Source organism: Muntiacus reevesi, chromosome 10, assembly GCF_963930625.1.
Source record: "Muntiacus reevesi chromosome 10, mMunRee1.1, whole genome shotgun sequence".
Classification (NCBI taxonomy): Eukaryota; Metazoa; Chordata; class Mammalia; order Artiodactyla; family Cervidae; genus Muntiacus; species Muntiacus reevesi.
Window position 1 is genome coordinate 84555602 of NC_089258.1, and position 26083 is coordinate 84581684.

General features: G+C 44.6%; 1 protein-coding gene across 3 annotated transcripts in view; it reads left to right on the forward strand.

Annotated features, from left to right (window-relative positions):
* Window positions 1–26083, forward strand: part of ZNF385D (zinc finger protein 385D) — a 940966-nt gene that overhangs the window by 837339 nt on the left and 77544 nt on the right. For all 3 annotated transcript variants that reach the window (XM_065947373.1, XM_065947375.1, XM_065947374.1), the window contains one exon: window positions 3090–3252. In XM_065947373.1, coding sequence (XP_065803445.1) covers window positions 3090–3252 — 163 coding nt within the window. The remainder of the gene's footprint in view (window positions 1–3089; window positions 3253–26083) is intronic.

Genomic DNA, 26083 nt, shown 5'->3' on the forward strand with positions numbered 1-26083 from the left:
TTAGATGTGGCTGAAAAATCTGTCCAGCCTAGTGAAATGGGGTAATGGGGTAGGGAGAGCTGGATGGACCTTCTTTCCTCACACAAGAACACACCTTTATGCAACACACCTGTGTCAAGATGAGCCAAGAGTTAAGGGGCTGCAGAAACCTGGATTGACCTAGATATCATCACAGGCTTCCCCTGTGGCTCAGTGGCAAAGCGTCCTCCTGCATTCCAGGTTCAATCCCTGGGTCAGGAAGATGTCCTGGAGAAGGAAATGGCAACCCACTCCAGTCTTCTTGCCTGGAGAATCCCATGAACAGTGGAGCCTGGCGGGCTGCAGTCTGCGGTGGCAAAGGGTTGGACACACCTGAGTGACTAAACAGCAACAGAGATGATGGTACTAAGTGAAGGAAGTCAGAAAGAGGAAGACGAGTACTGTACGGCGTCACTTTTATGTGGAATCTAAATACGACACAAATGAGCCTATCTGTGAAACAGAAACAGGATCACGGTCGCAGAGAACAGACGGTGCTTGTGAAGGGGGGTGGGGGTGGGGAGGAGCCGTGTGCGAGGGTGAGGTTCACAGATGCGGCCGTTGTGTATGGGATGGATTCACAGCAGAGTCCTACTGTGTAGCACAGGAGACTATGGTCAGCATCCTACGATAAACCACAGTGTAAAAGAACATTTAAAAAGTTAGGGTGGCGATGCAGCTCTATATAGATATAGAACTTAATTCCAGTGTAACCAATGCAAGAGCAGTCCAATACATTCTTCAAACACAAGGATCGATGACAAAGAACACTTGCAATATCCAGAGGGTTATCTGTCTACACTGCGTTTCCAACATGGAGACCCACGTCCACACCCAGCACACACATCCCCTGCAGCGTCACAGCCAGCCTCCAGCCCGCTTCCTCATTTCCCGAAGTCTACACGTCATGGTCTCTCCATAGCACTTTGGACGTTCATACCACTCAACCTTTTTCTTTTTTTTTAATCTGTGGAAGGCTCAGTTGCTTTTTGAATAGGAGATTTTTTAAAAATTAAGATAATTATTACCCGAGTGCTTTGGGACTGTAGTTCAGTTAGCGAGTGAGTACACTTTTTGTCTTGTCTTGTTTGCTGTTTCACATGTCGGGTCTTGACTGGGACCCACTGACGGCTGGTGATTGGATTGCCTCCATCTCCCCACAACACCCTGAGCTGTTTCACTTGCCGAAAGCATGGGTTCAGCTGTATCTGTGCAGGGAGTATTTGGTTTTTTTCATTTAAGTACACTCTTAACTGGCAGTATTCCTTTGGAGTAGCTTTCTTAATATTCAAAAGAGTGACAATCACTTGGTCCTATGGTGTATTAAAGTCTTATCTGATTGGAAATACCACTAAGAGTATAGGTTTGCCAGGCACCTTAAAATATGCATTAAAAGTACATTTTGAAAGTCCATGCGGGGAGAGCACTGTTCATCTCACCTATATTTTAATATGTGTTGTATGTGCAGTGCTCACTTCTGCACCAGGAGAGGGAGATGAACTTTGCTCTAAGGGAAAGTGCGATCTGAGCTGTCTGGAGAAGATGACTGACTACATGTCGTCGATCTAATTGAATATAGCATCATGCCCTCAAAAGATATATCCAAAGAATTTGATTTATTAAAAATAAGTCAGGCAAGAGAAGAAAGGGACACCGCTCCGTCTTTCAAAATATCGTTCTCCATGTAGGTTCAAACCAATCCAATCTGTGTTCCTCAATGAACGATAACAAGTCTTAACTTCAGATTTTGACCCACACTCTGTCTTTTGATGTTATGTGTTGTTGGAAAACTGATGCATGAGTGTCCTTTCTGTTCAGACTGTTTCTAATATACAGTTTCCTTGTCCAGTGTTCTTTCAATAAGGGTACCTAGGCCTTTGAGGATACTTGTCAGAATGATGCAAATGAAGGTGTGGATTTTATATGTCTCTATTTATACAAAGAAATTGTACCACAACACCCTCCCTACCACAGTTGGTGTGACAAAGAGGACAGTGTGACTATTATTTTCCGGCAAAATGGAACGTTAAGATTGTATAAGTCATGGGAAGTGATGTCTGTATACTTAGTCCCCCACTGCGATTTCTTCTTTGTGAGGTGGCAATTTTAAAGCTTTTGAACTGGAAAACCTTCCAATCTAAAATCTCCCTGACTGCTTCCACCTCACCTTAAGCCATGATAGGCCCCCCTCCATGGGGGGGTTATAAATAAATTAATATTAATAAACACATTTTTAAGATGATGTTTTAACTCACCTAATGTATCTCTGGTACCAAAAAATAATATTAAGAAAATATAAATGTGGAAAAATGCATATTGCTATTTACAAGAATCTGAGAAAGCACAAACAAAAGAATTGCATTGGCCCCATGAAGTAGTCAGAACACAGTGGCTCTTCCTGGCAGTGGACCAGGGCACAAAAGACCCACGTGTTGCAAGAATGCCCCTGCCTTGGACTTCTCAGACTACCCTCTGTGAGAAGCAAGGACAAGGAAGGAAGGGTACAGCTGCCCGGCTTCCGTGGCTCCATTTGGACCTCACAGGGCATTCGCTTTTGAATCCCACGCTTCAGTCCCGGTCTCTGGGGTGCCTACTTGTGTTGCTATCGGTGAATCTTTCCTGATAGACACCTGTTGGGTCCTGTGTCAATAAGACCCATTGTAGAAGGAGAAAACACATTTCCTGAGCCAAGAAGGTGAGAGCTGCTCTTTGCCAGGGCCCTTGTTAATCTTGGGAGCCCAGCATCTTTGTGACAGAACAAAAGCAATGCGGTTGTAAATTCTTATTTATCTCCCCCACTCCACAAAGAAAATGTCATTGATATGTTAGTGTGCAGCTCCATTTCTCTGAAGAGAGGCAATAGAATATTTCTCCCTTCCATCCAGAGGGTTTAGAACCTGCTTCCCATTGCTTCGTAGCATCATTCTCAATAGAACCCCACTGCTTGACCACAGCCAGGATTAGCTTGAATGGTACCTGTTATTGAAAGGGAGTCTGTATTTGCAGTAATACAGAGAATGCCAGTTTAGAAATGAGCCTGATTGCACGGTTCATTTTGTTCTCCTTTGTAGAGCCAGGCTGCGGCCCACTACAAAGGCACGAAACATGCCAAGAAGCTCAAAGCACTGGAAGCCATGAAAAATAAGCAGAAATCTGTCACTGCCAAGGACAGCGCAAAGACTACCTTCACCTCCATCACTACCAATGCCATCAATTCCAGCTCTGACAAAACAGGTTACGCGACGCTCTTTGTTGTCTTGTCCCCCTCATCCTTGTCGTGTGGGGGCTCCTTCCCTGGTCCGCTGCCGATGTCCCTGCCACCCTGATTCATGCCTGACCCATCTCTCTGTGTAATGGTAATGCCCTCCCACCCCCGTCTTTCCAATACCCTTGAGAGGCAGATGATCACTAGTAATATTGCAGATTTTGCACTGGAAACAGTCCAATGGCTGCTTTTGAGGAACACAAGAGTCAGAAGGGCGTTGAGGCCCCAGCCCTTTTTGAGACGCGAACCTTTCAGTGCGTGTCACTTGCATCTTGTATGCAGCATCCTCGCCCAGAACTGCATGGCAGATTTGCTTCACCTGTGAGTACACAGCAGACTATGCCAAACGAATCGCGAAGGCCCCCGTAAGGGCATTACTACTGACAGGGCTTGTCCTCATAAATCCCAAATATTGCATTCTCTTAAGTAGTGGCTGTGTGAAGCTGGGCTTGTTATGGCTGGGTAACCTTCCCTCTGCATATACAGGTAAGTGTTATTGACGCCAATTATTCTTTTTAACAGTCCTCACTGTGAAATAATGGCTTATGAAGGGTCCCTTGACACAGCTCCTCAAAGAACCAGTTTATTCATAACAAGGGAAGCCAGGAAGGTTTCTGTAAGCTGGCATTTTAAAATATAAGACCCCTGGTCCTCAGAACTCACATAAAAGGAAAGCAGTGTGATCCATGGATGCGCCTTGAATAAATCACTTTCTAAACACAAGGGCTGCTATGTACCAGTGGCTTCCCAGGCCCCACAGATAGCAGGAGGCATTGATGTTGTCGATTGTAACGTCTTACCTGGAAGAGATCTGCTGGCCTTGGCTGATGGAAATATAAGAACAACAGTGAATGAACACAACAGATTAAAACAGCTTTATTACACAAGGTACACCCGTGAGACATACACGTCATCCTCAGAGGGTCTGGAGAGATGCTTGCTCTTGTGTGAGTCTGTAAGGGGCGATGGCATTCCCCTGAGTCCCCAGAATGCATTTTATATGCTTCACGCGAGCATCACTGTGGATGCAGTGTGCCTCCTCTGTGAGGACCCTGTGTCTTCTCTGAAGCTGGGACCTCTTGTTGCCTTTGAAACCGGGCCCCTGGTCCCACAGGGTGTGGGTGCTGAGTAAACTGTTGGCTGTATTTTCTCTCACCCTTTTAATACTCTGATTCATCCAATTTTGTATCCCAACATATAAAAGGAAAAAAAATCGTCATGTTCATTTCTTTGAAGGTCTGAGTAAGAGCTGACTCATGCCATCATATTAGTTCAGATGTAAGGCCTTGTATGGGAAGCATTACCCTTTTCTCTGTTAATTGAAAATTCACTGCCTTATTTTGGGGACTGTAGGAGAAATCATGAAGCAAGTGAGTGTCATTTTTCTCCCAGATGTTTGGGCACAAACTGGGATTCCCTAAAACCATGCTCGCCACAAAGATCTATATTTCATTTACAAAATGATGGTAGGTAGGAATAATAAAGAGGTAAATTTGATGTAAAAGATTTGATATAAAAAGATGAGTTTGATGTCCAGAGTTTGATGTAAATTTTTGCTTGCTCTCAAACTTTTCTATTCCTAGGCATTTTTATCAATAGTGGCTGTTTGAGTTACTTTTGGCTTTTCTTTAAAATGCAAAAAATCCCTCTATGCTGAGAATGAGCTCCATTTAATATATATACATACATATATGTATACACACATGTATATATACGTACATATACACACACACACATCTATACACATACATACATACATGCTGAGTAGAGCTGCTCATTAGGCTTAAGAAAGGCTCCCTTGTGAGTTCATCTCTGTTACATAAATGAGTTGTGAATGCATACCTCCATCCCTCACCTTAGGGCCTAGGATGGGAAGAATCACAGCCATCAGGGCTCTGTCTTCTAAGAGAATGAGTGAAAACTACTTGGGGTTGGGTAGTGGGAAATAGCCGACATAAAATAGATTCCCAGTGGAGACACCAGACTGACCTAGTGGTTGGAGTGGTGCTGAAGTGGTGAAGGGCCCTTTCTAGCTGGAGCTGGAGAAAATTTTAGAAGCCAGAGGGAAAATAAAGTCTGCAAAGTTAGTACCAATATCTTAAAGCCAAAAGAAGGAGGTGATGGACATCTGGAAGGGCACTGCCTTTCTGACCTATGGGGGCCTCTGCTTGCAAAGAGACAGATTATACAGGTGGAAAGACTGACAATCCCAGCACACTCACTCGATGTCTTAGGCCAAATGCTATACTTCCCTGGGATTTCTGCAAAACTACCTATGAAAAGTAGCCCAGAAAGCTCTTGGAATATTACAGACTCTCATCCCATTTTGTTGCAGTATGAATCCAAGGCACCTATGCCGGCAAATGGGAGTTTTCTTAAAGCTCTTAGCTGTCCCTTTATTACTGTCTGGGTGCTCATACTGATTAGAAAGGGGTACAGCTCTAAAAACACAATGGGTCTCTGAGCTAGTTTCTTAGAATACTTAAATACATGGAAGCAGAAGGAGAGAGAGAGAGAAGAGTCGGAAATCAGGGACCCTGTATGTTTTAATAATAACAAATTGTAACTTGCTTAACGTACCGAGGTGTGTGATTTATGCATGCATAAAATGTATAGAAAGGTTAAATCACTTTCACTAATTTTGCCAAACTTATATATATATATACCAATTGCCTTTAAGGAATGCTTGAGTAAACAGTGATTTGATAGACAAGAATCTTAAGAGAAGGTTGGGCAACAATAGTGAAAAACAAAACAAAGCAAAGCAAAAAGCCAGAAAGAAGTGGTGTGGACTTGAATTTAAAAATTGCTTTGGATTCTCTGAAATACAAGAAATAGAATACTCATGAAAAACAAATCTCATTCCAAACCTACTTATTAAAAACTAATTTAGACAAATAGTTCCTTTGAAATCCCTATATCATGTATTATGGATTTTAATTGCTATCTTAGGCTAACAAATATCTGACATGATCTGCTGGTTAAACTCTTAGTCCCTTGACTTCCTGATCTTGGAATTCTCTTCCATCCCTTCAGTCTGCAGGCTGCAATGGTGAGCAGTAGACACCATCCGGTGATCAGCCCCCAGCGGCTCCCAGAAAGCCTTCTTCCCCTGCTGCTAAGCAAGAACACACTCCTTGAGAGCAATACCTGATTTTAGTTCTTTCAATTTAATGAGGAGTGCTAGACTGGTGAATTTAACACAGAAAAATTTACAAGCAAAAATAAAATTTTAAAAAATATTTGGAATGCAGAATTGTTGGTTTGGGAGGGTGATTACTGTTCATTACAGACTATTTCAAGAATATTTCAACTTTGTCTGATCTAGTAACTGTTTTAGGATTTTTAATTATTTATTTATTTTAAAATTGAAGTATAATTGATTTTACAATGTTGCATTAGTTTCAAGGGTACAGGTGTATATATGTGTGTGTATATATACATATATATATTCTTTCAGATTCTTCCCTTTATAGATAACTATAAGATATTGACCATAGTTCCCTGTGTGATACAATAGGACCTTGCTATTTGTCTGTTTTATATACAGTAGTGTGTATCTGTTAACCCCAAACTCCTAATTTATCCTTTCCCTTATGTTGATGCAAATTCTTAATACAGAAAAAGTAATCCCAGTATTGAGAAATTACACTTATATAAGTTGGGGAATGTAACTCCACTGACTCTTTCTGTGAAATGACAGCTCACACTTAGTTGGATTAAGTCTCGTGGGAAATCAACCCCCGGTCTCCCTTTACTTGCCCTTTCTGGACACTTATTCATCCCATGATCTGTCCGTTAGCTAGGCTAGGTGATACTGCAGAAACAAACCACCGCTTACACAGCCACTGGTGATCTCTCTCCCACCCCCCATAGCAGCCCTGCCGTCTCTCCCGTGTTAATATAGCCCTGGGGCCAGGCTGATGGAGCCGTCACTACGTGGACATCCCCGGTTCTTTGGGAGAGGGGAGGAGAAGGGTGTGAACCAGTGGACGTTTACAGTTCTTTCGTGGGAGTGACACGTGACTCTTCTCTCGCCTTCACTGGCGAGTCGCATGGCCCAGCCTGGTGGTAAAGGGCGGGGAGAGACGTTCTCCTCCGGAAGGGAGCAATGAGCATCCCCTCCCACCGGGGCTCCCACCGCCCCGCGCTCCAGTCTCGGCCACATGTCAGCTTTGTCCTCCCAAGACCCGAGCTGACCTCTGTGGCTCTGGGTCACTCACTTGGGTGGGCTGGCAGCACCTCTGTTTTACAGGCTCAGAAAAAGGAAGAAAGCCTAACTTTGGCCGTGCCGCACCGCTTTCTCCCCTCTGCCTTCCCCAGCCCCGCAGCCTGCAGATCTGGACGCTCCCAGCTGCCGTAGCCGCTCCCTCGGCCTCAGACTCTGCGTCTACTTAGTGGGTGGGACGCCCTCCCCTCACGCTCCGAGAAAGCGTCTCTCACCCTTTCAAGCGTGATTTCTCCCCGGGTCCTGGCCTCGTGGGTCTCTGTTTTTACCCCTACACTTGCCTTCAAGTCACAGTGCTAATCACTCAGGCGTGCCCGACTCTGTGCAACCCACGGGCTGTAGCCCGCCGGGCTCCTCTGTCCCGGGGACTCTCTCCAGGCAAGAGTTCTGCAGCGGGTGGCCACTCCCTTCTCCATGGAATCGTCCCCACCCAGGGGTCGAACCTGGGCCTCATTCGTGGCAGGCGGCTTCCTTACCATCTGAGCCAGCAGGGAAGCCCCACGGTCGCCTCACCTCCGTGCACGTCCAGCTGCCCCCATCCGGGCCCTGACGACCTACCCTTCACCCTCCGCCCACTTACAGGAGGCAGTGTGAGTCTGAGCGCCAGCCCGCTCAGAAACCTGCAAGGAACCTTTCTGCTGAACCCCGTGGTCCCCCGTGGTTTGACCACAGCCTACCTTTTCAAATGTTTTTTCTGTTATTTCCCTGCAATATTCTTCACTACAGACACGATCCCCCTGCACCTTTGTTTCTTATACTGTTCTAAATTCCTCCCTGAAAAGTGGGTCACTTTTCTCTTCTTCCTCCTGCCTATGAAGTCCCATAAGAATCCATACCCCGTGGCTCCCCTATCCTATTCTTGCTCAAATATAATTTCTATGTCTTGTCTATTTCTGTTTCCAGATGACATGGTCATTTAGAGGATATACTTGCATGATCCTTTTACTTCTCCTTTTTTCTTTGCAGAGCACTTTTTATAACGGATAGCTTGAAAACTTGAAGCAATCAGTTCTTCTCTTTTGTTCTTAAATTAAAGCAACTCTTTGGATGTTCTCTGAATACCTGATTCCATGAAAGCACAATAATTCTCATTAATCCAAGGAATTCTAAGATAGTGCTCTGAGAATTTCAGAGTTGCAGGTTTTCATAATGGCCAAGTCTCACTCCTTAACTTTACTTCCTGTTTGTTTGTTATTTTCTTTTGAGATTCTTCAGTTAACGCAAGTTAAGAAGATTTGAGATTTCTACTGTCCCTTCAGTGACTATCAATCAGGAGTTAATTCGTTTGTTGAGATTTTAGATTTACGTTAGCCATCTTGGCTTTCCAGGTGGCTCAGTGATAAAAGAACCCACCTGCCAATGCAAGAGATGCAGAAGACATGAGTTCAATCCCTGGGTCAGGAAGACCCCCTGGAGGAGGGCATGGCAACCCACTCCAGGATTCTTGCTTGGAGAATCCGGTGGACCGAGGAGCCTGGCGGGCTACACTCCACGGGGTCACAGAGCCACACGGGACTGAAGCCCCTGAGCCCAGCACACAGCACCCAGCACATCTACTTGGTACCTTCTGAGAACCTTTCTCCCTGGTTCTGTCACATAACTATCTCAAGTCTCAGAAAATTGCAAATATTTTTATTAGGTAAAGCTACTATGTTACAAGTTAAATTTGCCCTTTTCACTCTTACAGTTCAATCTTCTTTGTATCAATCCCCCCCCCCTTTCTTTTGGGAAATTCAAAATTATCATCCAGGATGTTGTATTCACCTGACTCAAAGGTCCCAAAAGGTCTGAATCTATTATTGAAAATGTCTGTGAATGCAAAGGAGTGTTTATTTACTCTGAACTAGTAATTGATTCCATGTGTTTACTGAAATTCAAATTACTTACACTTAGAGTGTTGAATACTTTTCTAATGATAAAGAAGATGTTTGATGTAAAATGCAGCCAATGACTGTAAATAAATACATTAGGAAACAAAGCCTCTGTGGGAATGCCGGTCAGTTTTTTTAGGTCACATAGTCTGGAGTCTCTCCTCTGAGCAGGACCCTCTCCAAGCCTGCTGTTTACATCAGGCCTAGTGACAGGCAGAGTCAGGCACACGCTTTTTCTGCCTTTCCATTTAGGTTGAATCTAAATCATGAGAAGGCAATGGCAACCCACTCTAGCACACTTGCCTGGAGAATCCCATGGACGGAGGAGCCTGGTAGGTTACAGTCCATGGGGTCACAAAGAGTTGGACAAGACTGAGCGACTTCACTCGCTCACTCAAATCATGAGAATGGTGACCTGGAAATAAAAGGGGTAGCTGAGTAGTCTGTAAGGAAAAGCCAGTCTGATGTCGTTTAGAAAAGAGACACAGTTTTCGGCAAGGGACAAATGGGACTTAGCTTTGTTTCTGTTTTCATAAGGATGATGAGAAGAGTTTGCCTTTCTTGACAAAGGCGTCAAACAAAGGTCCCAAATGTTGAAAGTTATAACAGAATACAGGCTGGGCTTGGCATCAGAAAGCCATGCATTTAAGAAACTGTGTTATACCTTTGTATATATAGTACAGTATGGAATATATTAGATGGCATGTTATTATATAAATGTGTTATACACATATTTGTGAATATGCAAGATTCTGTCTTTAATACATGTTCCTGAAATACCCCACTACACTAGGCCTTCATTATTAGTATTGCACATTTTCTTTAAGAAGAGAAGCGCAAGCTTTTGTGGCTTACGAAGCCATGGCTCTGTTGACCTTTCAGAGGCAATACGCAGTCGTTTGTGAGCGGACACATTTCTGTCGGCACTTAAACCTAGTGGAGTGGTGTACACACGCCCCTCTTGGCAGAGTGGACACTGTACTAGCTCCTGGGGTCTTTCTCTTCTGACCCATTCTCCCAAACAAAGACTCCCCGGGACAATCACTGCTGCAATAAAGGACCCCTTTGCAAGCATCTTGGCGAGGAGTTGAAGTACCATCGTGAGAACACTGATGCCTCAAGTGTTTTTTCTTTTCTTAGCCCTGGCTCATGACATGCTTCAGATTGGTTAAAGAAAGGGACTTTCTCAAGTGTTCCTTGATCAAGATGCGTGATCAGTACCAGCAGAGTGTGCTGGGAGCAGATTTCTAGTGAGATTAAAACAGAAGGGGAATTCAGAAAGGAAACACGCACACAGACTCCTGATGCTTATTTGAATACGGTGATCCTGGGATCCTTGTGTGTGAATCAGTGATGACAGATTCTACATTAAAGGTGGTGTGGAAATCACAAACAATATTCCAGTCTGTCCCTTTTGTGCCTGGGGAAATCACGATGAATGGTATTTTGCAGATAAAAGCTTTGACCCAGATACATTACGGAAACCCACTCCTGGAATCAGAGAATTTCACAAAAAAATTCCTCATATAGACAGGAACACATTGTCTTCCCAAACATAATGAGTGAGTGGAGCTGTGTGTACCTGAATCTCCAAAGGACCTGCCATCTGTGGTCAGGGGCTGGGGTACAAGTGCCTTATAGGAAGGAGATTAAGACTAAATTGACAAAATGGACACAATTTCTGTTATGTTTCGAAGAAACAGGGTGCTTGACTTCTTGTGTGTGAGTGTGCGTATCTTTCCACGCTCCATGTGGCTGCCTTTAGCAGAAATAGCAAATCTGTAAACTAAATAGAAAGCTGAGCACCTATCTTTTAACAGCATCTATGAAATGCTGGACATCTGGATGAATTTTATGAACAAATTAAAACTCCCAGTGGCTTCATCTACAGCTGTCAGACTTCTGGAAACATCTGTGTCTACATGTGCACTTATGCGTGTTTTTTAAATTAATGGAGGGATTTTTTTCCCCTATTTTTATGTTCTTAGGAATTGAGTGGACATAAGCTTCCATAAGGACTTTCCAGGTGGTGCAATTGTAAAGAATCCACCCACCAATGCAGGAGACGCAGGAGAAGTGGGTTCGATCTCTGGGCCAGGAAGATCCCCTGGCAGAGGAAATGGCAACTCACTCCAGTATTCTTGCCTGGAAGATTCAATGGACAGAGGAGCCTGGCAGGCCACAGTCCATGGGGTCACCAAAGAGTAGGACATGACTAAGTGGCTAAGCACATCTCACATCACACAGAGCTCATATAATGATAAAATATTTCAACTGCAAACTAATAATTCTCAATGTAGACTCTCAACTCTAACAGAAAAGTTCAACAGTGATCAAATATGACAGAACATAAAATGAGCACGTGTAAAAAACACGTGGACCGTTAGAGAACTTTGTCTCCAAAGTGGAAAAGTGAAGGGTTTGCTATCTACTAGTAAGGGACGTGAAACAAATGTGAAACAAAACATGTTCACAGCAGACTTCTTACAGGCGAGCAGCATAAAGCTTCCATTGAATTCTTAGTAAACCGCAAACTGAAACAGATATTTAAATTTAAAATTTTATACTTGCATTTATGTTCTATGAATTCCAAACTCTTAGACATGGCATCAGATTTTTTTTTTTTGACTGTGTTGTGTATTAGTTGTGGCACATCACTCTCTAGTTGCAGGCTTAGTTGCTTTGCAGAATGTGGAAGCTTAGTTCCCAGACCAGGAATCAAACCCACGTCCTCTGCATTGCAAGGTGTATTCTTAACCACTGGACCACAGGGAGTTCGCACATTAGGGCATTTTATGGTCTGTCCCTTGCCCGGACCACTTCGGGCGGTCCTTTACACCTCTCCTGAATTCCACCCCACCAAAATCACTTGAGGGTCCCAGGCAAGGCCTATACATCCTGGGCTTGGAAAAGTGCTCCCTTGTACTTTACTCCACCCCATGCATCACCATGCACAGAGGACGCATGTGTTACACGCCGATGGTAACGTGCGTGGACAGACACACACCTGAGCAGAAGAGCCGGGCTTCTGTGTCAGCCCTGTCACAGCACCTCCGGAAGCTGGATCTGCCTACTTGTCAATCCCACCAAAATTTTACCTGCTTGGTGGACCATATGCCTTTATCCCATATGTCTTTATTCAGCCACTGAGAGTTTTACATTAAAACTGTCAATAAATAGGGCCTTCCCTGGTGACTTAAGACTCTGTGCTCCCAATGCCAGAGGCCTGGCTTTGACCCCTGGTCAGGGAACTGGATCCCACATGCTGCAGCTAAGACGTGGTGCAGCCAAATATATGCGCACATATGTAATTTAAAAATAAAACCATCAATAAACAGTGATGTACTAATTTTAATTTCAGCAATATCATCCTAGGAATTCTTTTAACAGTCAAAACTAACACACTCCCAAAATGTAGAGTAACCATTTCCATGCCTAGAGTCAATACATTTTACTAATTGAACTCTATTACTTGTACTTTATAATGCAAATCGAAGATATTAACCAATTTAACTCAGAATTTGAATGCACAACCCATGAGTTGAACATTTCCCAGAGACAGCATAAAATTAAGTCATTATTCTAATTATCATAATTGCATTCAGATTCATCCCTAAATTTCCCTGCTACTTCAGTTTCTCATGAGAGTTAAGAACATTTTTAAAAACTCTATTGAGTTAGATCAACTCTACACTAACTAAATTGTGTCCCTGGTATCAGGTTAAATTTGAGGGCAGGGAGCATGTTTAACTGCATAGGGTGGAGTCCGGGCGATGCAGCCAGCACCCAACATCCGCTTTGCTTAGGTTGTGACTGTCTGTAGACAGCCTTGCCAGTAGTTACGTGATTGCTCAAGTCATTCACCCTTAGATTATAACATTTGATGCCTGGCCAAACTCCAACGTGAAGGTCAAGATGCAGTATGTGTAGCTGTCAGGATACTGACCCATTTGGACCTTAACTTATTTTTTGCCCAGCTTTCTGTTTTCTTACCAAGTCTGTAGTAGAATTCATGACATTCAGATTTAAAAAACTTAATGCATTTCTTTCATGCTGCCCAGGAAGTAGAAGAACATATGGAGAAGAAAATCTTTTCCATCCTTCTCTGAACAGGTTAGAGATTTGAGCTTGACCAGCTTGAACTCTAGGGTACTTATTAGTTCTTTGATTCACCTGTTCATTCATGCCCACTCATTCATATTCAAATATTTTCACACTATTAAAGATAACTGCAGGGGTGGAAAGTAAGGTGCAGAGTAGGACTGCTCCTTGCAAGATGTCTTCAGTCCAGTTCAGGAAAACAAGAAATAAACCCAAAGTATAATCCAGGGTAGGAAATGATTCATCAGGAGACAATAGCAAATATAGGGCCACAAGCGTCCAGAGCAACTGGAATGAGCCTTTCATAGGATGGGAGTAGAGGGTTCAGAAATATTACTAAGTGCACATCAAGGGTATGCAATCCCTAAAAGAACTCCTTAACTATTTCACTTAAACCTTTTAGGGCATGCTCAATATTTGCTCCTGTCCTCTTGTGGTTTCACTTCAAAGAAGGATTGAGAACAAAAGGCTGCAACAAAGTGCTTTAGAAGTTCTACGTCAGATAGCCACAAAGTGGTCAGCGACTCTCAGAGCCAACAACGTGGCTTCTGAGCTGCCCAGAGAGGAGAAACAATGAATCTGGCTTATGCATCCCAAGAAAGACTTCGCTTTGTGTGTAGAGAGGAGGTTGTTCCGGATCTGTGGCAGAAAGGCTATGGAAGAATCTGACTCTTACTTTGCAGATAAAGAAACCAGGTTCGGTGTGAAATAACTTGACTGAGGTCCACACATGTATAAGAGGCAAAGCTGGGATTTGAACCACATTCTGATTCCTTCAACCTGCGGTCTCCTCTTGGGCAGCTAACCCTTTAATCCCATCATCCTCGTTAGTGCTGCTCTGATTTGGGAGGCTACTGGACTACTAAATCACCCAGGAGAGCTCCTCTCATTTTGCAAAACCCTCTAACACCCCTAAGAGTACTGCTGAAATTATTTGCCTTTGCATATTAGATCTTGGATCTGTTAAAAGATTCTGACCTGTGTGTCTGCCCACATTTAAGCTCATCCCATCATTATTGTGATTTTTACTTGAGTGGAGGCTTCCAAGAGAAGATAAAGTTAAGGGCCAAAGCTTTTGGTTATTCTCAATTGTTTAATGAAACCATTCTGTTATTTTTATTATTCTGCCAGATAGGAAAAGCTTTGTGTGTATTGAAAAGAAGCATCTTTGATCCCTCTATGTAAAATTTATATTAGTTCATTTAGAAGCTGCATGTGAAACCATCTCAATCTTACATTTTCTGTGTTTACTGATTTTGTAATGCTAGCTAGACAATACAGAATTTTCTGCAAGATCAAAACTCAGAACTTTAATACAAAAGGAAAAAAAAAAAAAAAGCAAGGTCTAGGGTTTTGGGGCCGTCAAATGTGAATTTTTTAAAATGAATAAAGAAAATTATAAGATACCAGAAGTCTGCCTTCAGTGGAAGGGATTGGAGTCTGGTAGGATATGTATTCATTTCAGTTCAGTCTCTCAGTCGTGTCTGACTCTTTGTGACCCCATGGACTGCACCCACCAGGCCTCCCTGTCCATCACCAACTCCTGGAGCTTGCTCAAACTCATGTCCATCGAGTCGGTGATGCCATCCAACCATCTCATCCTCTGTCATCCCCTTCTCCTCCTGCCTTTAGTCTTTCCCAGCATCAGGGTCTTTTCCAATGAGTCAGTTCTTGGCATCAGGTGACCAAAATATTGGAATTTCAGCTTCAGCATCAGCCCTTCCAATCTATATTCAGGACTGCTTTCCTTTAGGATGGACTGGTTGGCTCTCCTTGCAGTCCAAGGATATGTATTATCTCCTAGAAATTTTCTCTTTGGAAAAGTGCGTTAATTATTTCAGTCAATTAAAGTGATATTTAGTGCAGTAATTTTGGTAGTTGAAAACCCAGTCACTTAAAAAAGGATTGATTCAGGGTCCATAAATACACGCTTTTTTTTGTGTTACTAAGACATTTTAGATCAGTATACAATGATATTTAAAAATAATGTAGTCTAAAGTTCATGGTCATAAATAGTTTGCTCCATAAAATTGACAATTTCCTAAACTGGAGAAACAATGTAGCTTTTATTTATATAGCTTTTAAAATTAAATTTTAATGTCATCATATAAATTTGTAAGTTATTGACATCCCCATAATAAGGAATTTACAGAAGGCTGTATCAGAAATGAGACAGAAATAATATTTACCTACCCATTATTAGAAACATTTAATAAATCTCTCATTTGCCAGATATTTGGAAAAGCATGTTAGTGATGTTGTGCTTGTCTTTTAGTTATTTCCAGGTTCTAGTATGTGTTAACTTTTGTGGCCTAGGAAGGATCATCAGATAATCATCACCCTGAAAGGTGAATTAATATTAGAAAGGGTTTTGAAACAGTAGGTGAAAACCAATTTCTTACTTCAGAGTAATTCAAGATTTTTACCACAGTATGTGTTTGTGCTAAAAAACCACCAGTCTAATAGCTGTGGTTGGAGTAGATGTAGAATGATTTACTTGTCATGGCTGCAAAACTCATTGAGTATTTCTGTCCACTGATATCCTCCCTAGCTTCCCTGGTAGCTCAGACGGTAAAGCGTCTGCCTACAATGCAGGAGACCTGGATTCGATTCCTGGGTCGGGAAGATCCCCTGGGGAAGGAAATGGCAACCCACTCCAGTATTCTTGCCTGGAAAATCCCATGGACTGAGGTTCCTGGTAGGCTACAGTCCATGGGGTCGCAAAGATTCGGACACGACTGAACGAGTTCACTTTAATATCCTCTTTATTCAAAAGGGTAAAGGTGACATCCTCTATGAAACTTGCAATTAGCAGGGGAGGGTAAGACAGTTTTTTTGAGTTGCATCTTGTAGAAATTAATTTTTTTCTTTTGTAATGCCAAAGGGAATTAAGGAAAGAAACTAAATGAAACTTCATAGACAAAAAGTAATTTTTTTCAGGTAGAACACATTTAGAATTATAAAGAACGTGTAACTCTATGGCTGATTCATATCAATGTATGACAAAACCCACTGAAAAATTAAAAAATAAATAAATAAATAAATAAATATTATTTGTGGAACCACACACAAAAAAATAGAATTATAAAGAAAACTCATTCAGTATGTGGGTACTTTGTCATCAGATTAATTTAATTTAGATGTTGGTTTTTCTGAATGTATTATTTTACTTAAAAACCTGAGAAAGTCTTTGTTTTGTCTTCATCAGAATTCCACCCAATGTAAACTTCTGCACATCCAGGAATTGCAATTTTATCAGCTGTCTTCTGATTCCAGAAAGAAAAATAAAGCATGTATTATAATCTGCCCTACTCCCTGGGTTTTTTCCCAACAATGGTAAAGTTTGCTTTTTTAAAAATATACTTACACAGATAGTGTATATATATATATATGTACAAGCTTTTTTAAAGAGACGATCTTTATTAGGTGCGCACTTCCATTCCAGCTCCTGTTAGAGGTGCAGTTTTTCTGTTAGCTGGGTTAAAGGGTTAACCCTTTGTGAGTTTGGTAATAAAAATATTGTTGAAATTTAAAAGAAGCAACAACAACAAAGCACTTAAAGCTTGATGTCACTTACCATCAGTACAGCTGTGAGCTTTCAAAGATGAGAATGCATTGCGAACCTATTACGGTCTATTTAGCCAAGTGTGTTAGTTGGGTGTCTAGGCTCACTTTGGGCTTCCCTGGTGGCTCAGACCGTAAAGAATAGGCCTGCAGAGCAGGAGACCTGGGCTCAGTCCCTGGGTTGGGGAGATGCCCTGGAGGAGGAAATGGCAACTCACTCCAGTACTCTTGCCTGGAAGACTCCATGGACAGAGGAGCCTGGCAGGCCACAGTCCACGGGGTCGCAGAGTCAGACACGACTGAGCAAGTAATCACAGCACCCAGCAGAGGCTAACTTTGCTGCAAAAGTAAAAGTGAAAGTCGCTCAGTGTGTCCGACTCTTTGTGACCCCGTGGACTATACGGTCCATGGAATTCTCCAGGCCAGAACACTGGAGAGAGCAGCCTTTCCTTTTTCCAGGGGATCTTCCCAACCCAGGGATCGAACCCAGGTCTCCTGCATTGAGAGCGGATTCTTTACCAGCTGAGCCAACTTTGTTGGACTTATGACCGAATGGGACTCATGTGTGGGCTCTCAGAGCGGAACTTGCTCGGATGTAGGGGACGCTGTGTCTCCCGTGGTATTGGGTATATTACTGGTAATAGTATCAGTGCTACGCTGTAGAACTTCTCCTGATCCCGAGGCTCAGCAGGCAGTTCTTGCTTGGGTGGGGGTGTGAGGGGAGGTCTCCTGTGTTCTTACCGTCAAATGGCAGCTTGGTGAGCCATCCCTAGACCTGCTTCACCCCCAGCTCAGGCTGTTGGTGATGCCGCTTCTGGCTGGAGCCTCAGGGTGGGGGAGCTGTCTGCCGGAGGTCCTACTGGGGGCCTTTGCACGTCGTGAGTGCCCCGCACATCTTCATTTCAGAAAGACAGCCAGGCTGAAGTTCTGATTGCTTTTATGACCCAGCCTCTGAGTTCCCAAGACCCTTTCACTGAACTTGCTCTGCTGCGGAGCGGGGCTTCAGGATGCTGCAGTGAGGCAGAGGCTCAGCACCAGCGGGTCGTCTGGAATGGGAGTTCTTGCTCAGGCCGTCTTTTAAAAGGACACCGCCACAGTGGTTTTAATCTAGCCCGCCCTACTTCCGGCTATGTGAACAGCAGCCTTAGAAGAGGCAGGACAGGGCTTGGAGATGAAGGGAGAGGTTGGGACCGTAATAGGAAGAACACCTGGATCATGGAGACAACGGCAAGGAGTGAAACCCAAGTTGTAGAAGCTCGAAGCACCAGAGAGAGCTCTGTGTCGGCATCAGAGACTTTCAGGGATGTACCTAAAAGATGCACGCAGAGCCTTCCGTTGTCAGAGGAAGCTGCGACTCCAGCCCAGGCCTATAGGGCAGGGCGTCAGGAAGAGGCTCCCACAACCAGAAGTGGGAGATGCCCTTGACCTGGAGGTCATCCTGGCCGGGAGCTCCGCGGCCTCGTGGCCGCCTGGAAGCAGTTACAAAGCCCAGGACAGCCCGTGCACAGAGTGGGACAGACAGACGGATGTGTTTGCCCCAGTGGGAAGGGAGAACCAGGTTTAGATGGTGAAGCTGACTCCTGGCAGGTGTCCCCAAAGCAAAAATCTCACCCAAACGACTGCGTCAGCTGGCTGCTTTGACATCACGATTCCAAAAATAAACGCAACAGCCCATCTGGGAAGTTCAAGAAGGAGGCGAGGCTTCAGACTCCATCCCGCATTCTCTCCTTTCTGTGCTCAATTAGCCACTCTCTGCATCAGGGCCCCCAGAGGAGCCCTGTGAGCCTCGCCCTGGTATCAAGCCCTGGGACATGTGTTGGGCCATTTTATGGCTCCTCCCCGCACCAGGCCGCCTCTGTCTGCGTACCACATCTGCCTCGCTTTTGCTCTGTTGATTTAATAGACCTAGGAAAAGCTGATAATGCAAGCACAGAAGTTCTGAGTGGAAGGTCTCCAGGTTCATCTCCATCCTTCCTCTGGGACTCCTTGGACCCTATGGACTCTAGGTTCTGCTCCATTCCAGCTGCTTCAAGTATAGAGCCTGTTGAAATACATTTCTCAAGTGTATATGTGTGAGCTACTGTCCCTCTATCAGCTGCAAGAAAAAAAAATTGCCTTATTATTTAGCAGGTTTTAACAGGTTTCAGTCCATTAAAAGCAAAAGAGAGCATTAAATCGCATTCTTCAGCTTTTAACCAGGGAGCTTTCATCGGTTTATTAATAGTCTCTAACTGCAAATGTGTCTGTTCACGGTGGGGCTGGGCCCATTCTAGCAGTGATGGGCCTCTGGGACCACAAATCCAATTCCAAGTTCTACCTCCAGGTAATGCTTTCGGGCTGCTTTGGAGAGATTAAACAAATAAATGGCACTGCTTTCCTTCCAGAGAGCTGAAGCGGGCTGGATTTATTCATGCTCTAAAAACCCCGGCCTCAGAAAACAGCCAGAACCGAAGGGGCACATGGCCCAGCAGGCACACGGCTCTTCCATGGCAGGCTCCGTGTTGTCACTCTGTCCTGTTTCTAAAAGGCTGTGACGTTGGATGGACGGAAGAGCAAGAATCAGAAAAATGGAAGGCATACATGTGAACTGCAGCCATGAAATGAAAAGACCCTCGCACCTGGGAGGAAAAGCTATGACCAACCTGGACAGCATATTAAAAAGCAGAGACATCACTTAGCAGACAAAAGTCCATCTAGTCAAAGCTATAATTTTTCCAGTAGTCATGCAGAGATGGGAGACTTGGACCATAGAAAAGGCTGAACGCCCAAGAATTGATGTTTTCAAACTGTGGTACTGGAGAAGACTCTTGGGAGTCCCTTGGACAACAAGGAAATCAAGCCAGTCAGTCCTGAAGGCAATCTACCCTGAATATTCATTGGAAACACTGATGCTGAAGCTGAAGCATCAATACTTCACCACCTGATGTGAAGAGCTGATTCATTGGAAAAGACCCAGAGGCTGGGAAAAATTGAAGGCAAGAGGAGAAGGGGGTGACACAGGATGAGATGGTTGGATGGCATCACTGACTCAATGGACGTGAGTTTGAGCAAGCTCCGGGAGATTGTGAAGGACAGAGGAGCCTGGCGTGCTGTGATCCATGAGGTCGCAAAGAGTCAGACACGACTTAGCGACTGAACAACAAGAGGCACTAGACCAAGACTGGGAGCTTTGCCTGGATGGGATAGGGCAGGAGGTTCTGCTCCGAATCGGCAGGCACATGCAGGCAGGAGAGAAGCTCAGTCACATTAGCTTCCTGCAGTGGTGGGACTCCTCCCTTGTCATAATGAGCTGTGTTTCCCTTTTTACCTTGACTGCTAGGAAGATGAGAACAAATCTGATGAACGACTGTGATCTTTCTGAAGTTAGTGGAGGGGACGAGGAAGTGATCGATCAACCGTGAGAAGAGAAAGAGATATAAATTCTAACTGTGCAGCAGAACAGAGCCTGGCCCGCTGCAGTTGACGGGGTCGCAGAGACCTGAGCAGCCGAACGGCACCAGAGAGATTTAAAAAACCTTAAAGAGACTGGTCAACCAGAATCTTCAAATCCTGATTTCAAATTTTCAAATCAACCAGATAATCAACCCAGGAGGGACTGTGATGATACAAATGTGTAAGTTCAGTGTTAAAATACATTTTCCCTCCCCTTTCTAACGTAGCATGGTAAAAGTTTTTAAGGAAGAGTGACTTGGTTTTAAGTCTTCCCAGGTGGCTCAGTGGTAAAAGAATCTGCCTGCCAATGCAGGAGATACAGGAGAAGCCAGTTCCAATCCCTGGGTTGGGAAGATCCCCTGTGGAAGGAAATGGAAACCCACTCTAATATTCTTGCCTGGAGAATTCCATGGGCAGAGGAGACTGGTGCGCTACAATCCCTGGGATCACAGAGTCTGACATGACTGAGCATGCATGCACAAGTTGGGCTGAGCAAAGAATAACACTGCATTTCCATGGCACATTTAATTGTAATAACAGAAATTATCAGACAACTATGGCGCTTACTGTGAGTCAGGTACTCTAATATGTCACATAGATTGGCTTATTTAATTCACACAGTAACTTGAGAAAGGTTGTGATTCTATTCTCATTTTTGTAAATGCCTATACTAAAGATCAGAGAGGTTAAGTATTTACCCAGAGTCACACAGCTGGTAATGAGAGAACCAGGACTGGAATCCAGCAAATCTTCCCCAGAGCCTTGGTCCTGAGCATGTTGCACCTGCAGCGTGAGACTGTGATTCAGCTGTGTTTCAATAAGCATGATATTTGACAATGTTTCCTCTTTCAAATTTTCTCCATAGTATTAATATTAATAATACATTAACATTAATAATATTATTGATTATATTATTAATGATATTAATATTATTAAAAATAATTAATTAATATTATTCTGTGTGTGCATATTAGGTAGTGTGTATACATCTGTGTGATTATGCTTGGAAGTATCAGTAAAAGTATAGTATTAATAATGAGGAAGTTGATAATGTAGTTAGATCTTCCACTGTGATGTTAGGTGAAATTTGGAATTTGCAGTAGAGACACTGCTGCCTAAATACTCACGTATTTTCCTCCACGTTCGAGTCCCTCTTGCATTTATATTGGGGCCATGTGATTCACTGGCGGTAATGTGATTATAAACAAAAGTATAGATTGTGAGCCATTCATTTACAGAGAAGGAAATGTGGGCCCAGAGTGGTGTTTAAAGGGCCACACATTTTGTTAAAGGTGAAAGAGTCAAAAAGATCTCGGAGATATTTGTCCTAAAAAAAGTTTGAGGGTAAGACGCTACCCGTTCCCGAGTGTCTGGTGTCACCATGCAGAAGAATGGAAACAGCCTTGTTCTGTGAGGCATGAAGGCACACGACCCAGGCTACTTGGTAAAAAAATACAGGAGAGCTCAGTGGGTTCAGTTTTAGGGCCTCTCCACCTCATTTGCCAGTCACTTATTTCTTGTGCCATTTTGTCTGTTGTCTGCCATCTCCCATGGAAGGGATCTTCCTTAACAGTGGGAATAAGTCCTGTCTTGTTTAAAGCTGCTTTCCTTGTAGTCTCGGCCCATTGAGGAAAAGCAGTGTAAGTACATAGTCACCCAGTGGATGAATGGAGGAATGAATGAACACAGGCGCTTTCTGTCAAAGAAGGCTTTCCTGATATTTTCCCGGCTGTTGAGGAACTCTGCCACAGGCCGTGTGACTAGCTGCTAGGAATGTTCCGCATCACGCTTTGTGTTGTGGTTCTACTAGAGGTGGACAGTATTTCAGTGCCCAGATTCTCTGATGTTTCTTTCTTTACTTTAGAGCCTTCATGAGAGTTCAAAGCCTTTTGCTTTTTACTCCACAGCCGATAGGAAATCCAGTCAAGATATTTGTTGTTGCAAAACCACAGAGGAATATTGCACACATTTCTTTTAGCCCTACCTGTTTGTGAGGACATTTATCATCTTTTGATAGCATGTCATCATCTTCAGAGAAACGGGCAGCCTGTACTTTATAATCAGGACAGCAGGCTGGGGCGTGACTGATGGGAACCTTTATCAGGCATCATCGCTAACCAAGTGTCTCTGAAAAGCGTGTGTTTGAAAGGCAGTGCTCGCATTAATGACACTTGGGTCCATTTCTCCTCATGCAGCTGTAAAGGAATACATCTGAGCCTGTAAATTACTGCAACCTCATCTCAGGTTGGGTGCTCATATACATGCATAGCCAAACTCTGATCACCAGTCAGATTAGCCTCATTATGCAGCGAGTATCCCTTCTACTCAGCAGTCACTGACTGGATTTGTGACTCTCTAGATAAAGTCTTTTAATCTCTCTGCTAAGTCGGTTTCCAGAGACGACAGCCTCTGTATTGGCAGCTGAGAGCCAGCAGTCATGCAGCACCTGACACAGGGTGCTGTGTTGGGTCGGTGTTCTGGGACCTGAGAAAACTCACTGCCAGCAAGGAGACTCCAGTCTCATTTAGTGGATGAAACCAAAGTGGGTGTGTGCCTAAAGCTGCAGACAAAAAGAGGTGGTACAGACACATGCTAGAAGGAGTGAAGGCTAGGGTGGCTTGGGAAAGTAGGTGGCATTGGGAATCAGACTCTAGGTTTCTAAACTCTACTGTACCATTTAGTTTTCTTCATCTGCCAAATAGCAAGTTGTAGTAAAGATCAATGATGCCCTTAAGACATCTATCATAATTCCAGGCACATTGTGAAAGTGAAAGTTTCTCAGTCATGTCCAACTCTGTGACCCATGGGCTATACAGTCCATGGAATTCTCCAGGCGGTTACTGTTTCCTGTTGCAATCATTATCGTTATTATCTTGTACCCACTCCTCTGTGTCACAAATGGGGGGAAAAATGGGAAGGGGCATTAAAAGCAAATCTCCTGGAGGAAGCTGATAACTAGCAGGATCAGAAATGTTGGTTTAGCCAATACAATGCCGAAGCATCCAAGCCTTTCCTGTGTGAGAAAGGCGAGTGCTCCACCAGCTGGAGTTCAGGACAGTTCAAGCTCTCTCCTTGAGTCAGCTCCACTCTTTAGTTCAGTTTGCCCTTCATGGTAACACAGGTATCTGTTTAATCCCATATTATGGCCCGGGTCCAGCTTTAGCAAATAAAGGGGTCTTGTAGATCAGGATCTCTGCTTTTAGAAGGAATCTCCCTGAGCCAGCTGCTCATGGCAAGACCCCAGCTCAGGAACACCTACACGTGGAACAAGCCTGTAGAAATAATTGATTTGAACAGTTTCTGGTTCCAAAGAAGAAGGAGTAGGTGCATTCCATCCCATCTTCCTGCTGATCACAACCAGAAACCCTGGACAAAATACAGAGAATGGCCATCAGAAGACCGTGACAATGGAAACGAGGAGAGTGGCCCAGGGATTGAGGGATGACCCGCTGGGACGTCCCCTGGTCTTTTGATGAGTGTTTCCTGTGCTCTTGGCTGTTGCTTTTGCGCATGTTTGTGTTTTCCTTTGCTTCTTGTCCTTCTGTGCATCCCAGCCTGAACTGCGGCGGGTGCAGACCCAGCGCCCGAGCACCAGCCGCTCGTGGAGCCCCCTCGGGACCGCTAGCACTCTCGCTAGCCTTGTGGGATGCGGCCCTGGTGACAGCGCGCCTTCCACTCCAGGCACGCAGGGCGAGGAGCGGGGCCTCTCGCCGCCCGCCCCGCTCCCTGGGCCCCTCAGGAGCTGGGGGCCAGCGCCCCGCTGACGGCATGTGCCCGACGCCGAGGCCAGCGGGCGCCGTGTTCCCTCCCCCAGGCCCCGCGGGTCTGCGGCCGGCGGCCTCACCCCAACCCTGCAACTCTGCACCAGCTGCGGGATGTTCCGCTTGGTCAGCACAGGGCGCGAGAGAGACACGCCGGGGGAGGCATCTGGCCTGGCCTTCCGGGCCAGCCCCCTGCCGTCTGGACGGAACCAGCTCCTGCAGGCCGCACGGCTGCAGCGTCTCCCGGCAGCTGCGCGGCTTTGGGTCCCCGTTAGGCTTTCTCCGTGAAGAGCCCGCTCTGATGCCGCGCGGGCGGGTGCCCGGGGCGCCGCCAGGGAGGCCCCGCGGCAGCTTTGGGCCTTCCAGTGAACGAGGCCACAGCCTGCCCCGCGAGGCCTGGAGCTCGGGCTTGGGGGAATGGGGGGACGCTTCTTTAGCCGAGGGGCTCAGCTCTAGGGCCGGGGCTGCTCCTCGATCTAGGGCTCGTCACTTCTTACTAGGCAACCGTCATTAAGCAAGAGCTTAACACTGAATTATAGTAAATGTTTAACCTTCAAAACGCTGTGTACCTTCTCTCGTGATTGGACTCCGAGTGATAAAGACTGACCCCAAATGCATGATCCATTGACACAAAAATGGAGACGCTGGCTTTCATCAAAAGAAAAACTCTTGTTCTGTGGCAGACAGACCTCCATCTGGGAGAAACTATTTTCAATTCATACATCTGACAAAGACCCTATATCCAGAATATACGAAGAACACGTTAAACTCAACAGTAAGAAGACAAACATCCCAATTAGACAGTGGGCAGAAGGCTTGAGCAGATACTTCAACAGAGACCGCAGAGATGGTAATAAGCACATGGGAAAATACTGAATACCCTCAGCTGTTTGATGTTCAGTGGCTCAGCTGTGTCCAGCCCGTCACAACCCCACGGACTGCAGCACGCCAGGCGCCCCTGTCTTTCACTATCTCCTGGAGCTTGCTCAAACTCATGTCCACTGAGTCAGTGATGCCATCCAACCATCTCATTCTCTGACACCCCCTTCTCCTACTGCCCTCAATCTTCCCCAAAATCAGGGCCTGATGCTGTTTCCAATGAGACAGCTGTTCATATCAGGTGGCCTAAGTATTGGAGTTTCAGCTTCAGCATCAGTGTTTCCAATGAATATTCAGGGCTTATTTCCTTTAGGATTGACTGACTTGATTTCTGTGTCTGAGTGACTCTCAAGAGTCTTCAGCACCACAGTTTGAGAACATCAATTCTTTGGCACTCAGCTTTCTTTGTGGTCCAGCTCTCACATCTCTACCTGACTACTGGGAAAACCATAGCTTTTACTATAAGGACCTTTGTCAGCAAAGTGATGTCTCCTCTTTAATACAGTGTCTATGTTTGTCATAGTTCCGAACAGTTTGTCTTCCGAACAGCAAGCATCTTTGAATTTCATTGCTGCAGTCACTGTCTGCACTGATTTTGGAGCCCAAGAAAATAAGCCCTGTCACTGTTTCTATCTTTTCCCCGTCTATTTGCCATGAAGTGATGGGAACGGATGCCATGATCTTTTGAGTTTTAAGCCAGCCTTTTCTTTAGCTATTAGGGAAACACAAATTAAAACCATGGGAAGATATCACTGCACACTAGAATCTGCTACATTACTAGAATGGCTACAATGAAATAGATAACAAAATTTAGTTGTTATATTTGTTAAATAATCCAACATACTTAATGAAGATGCTAAGCAACAGGAATTCATTGCTGGGAGGAATGCAAACTGGCTCCGCCGATGGGGAGAGGGGTTGGTGGTTTCTTACACAGGTGGATACACACCAGCCACTTGACCCA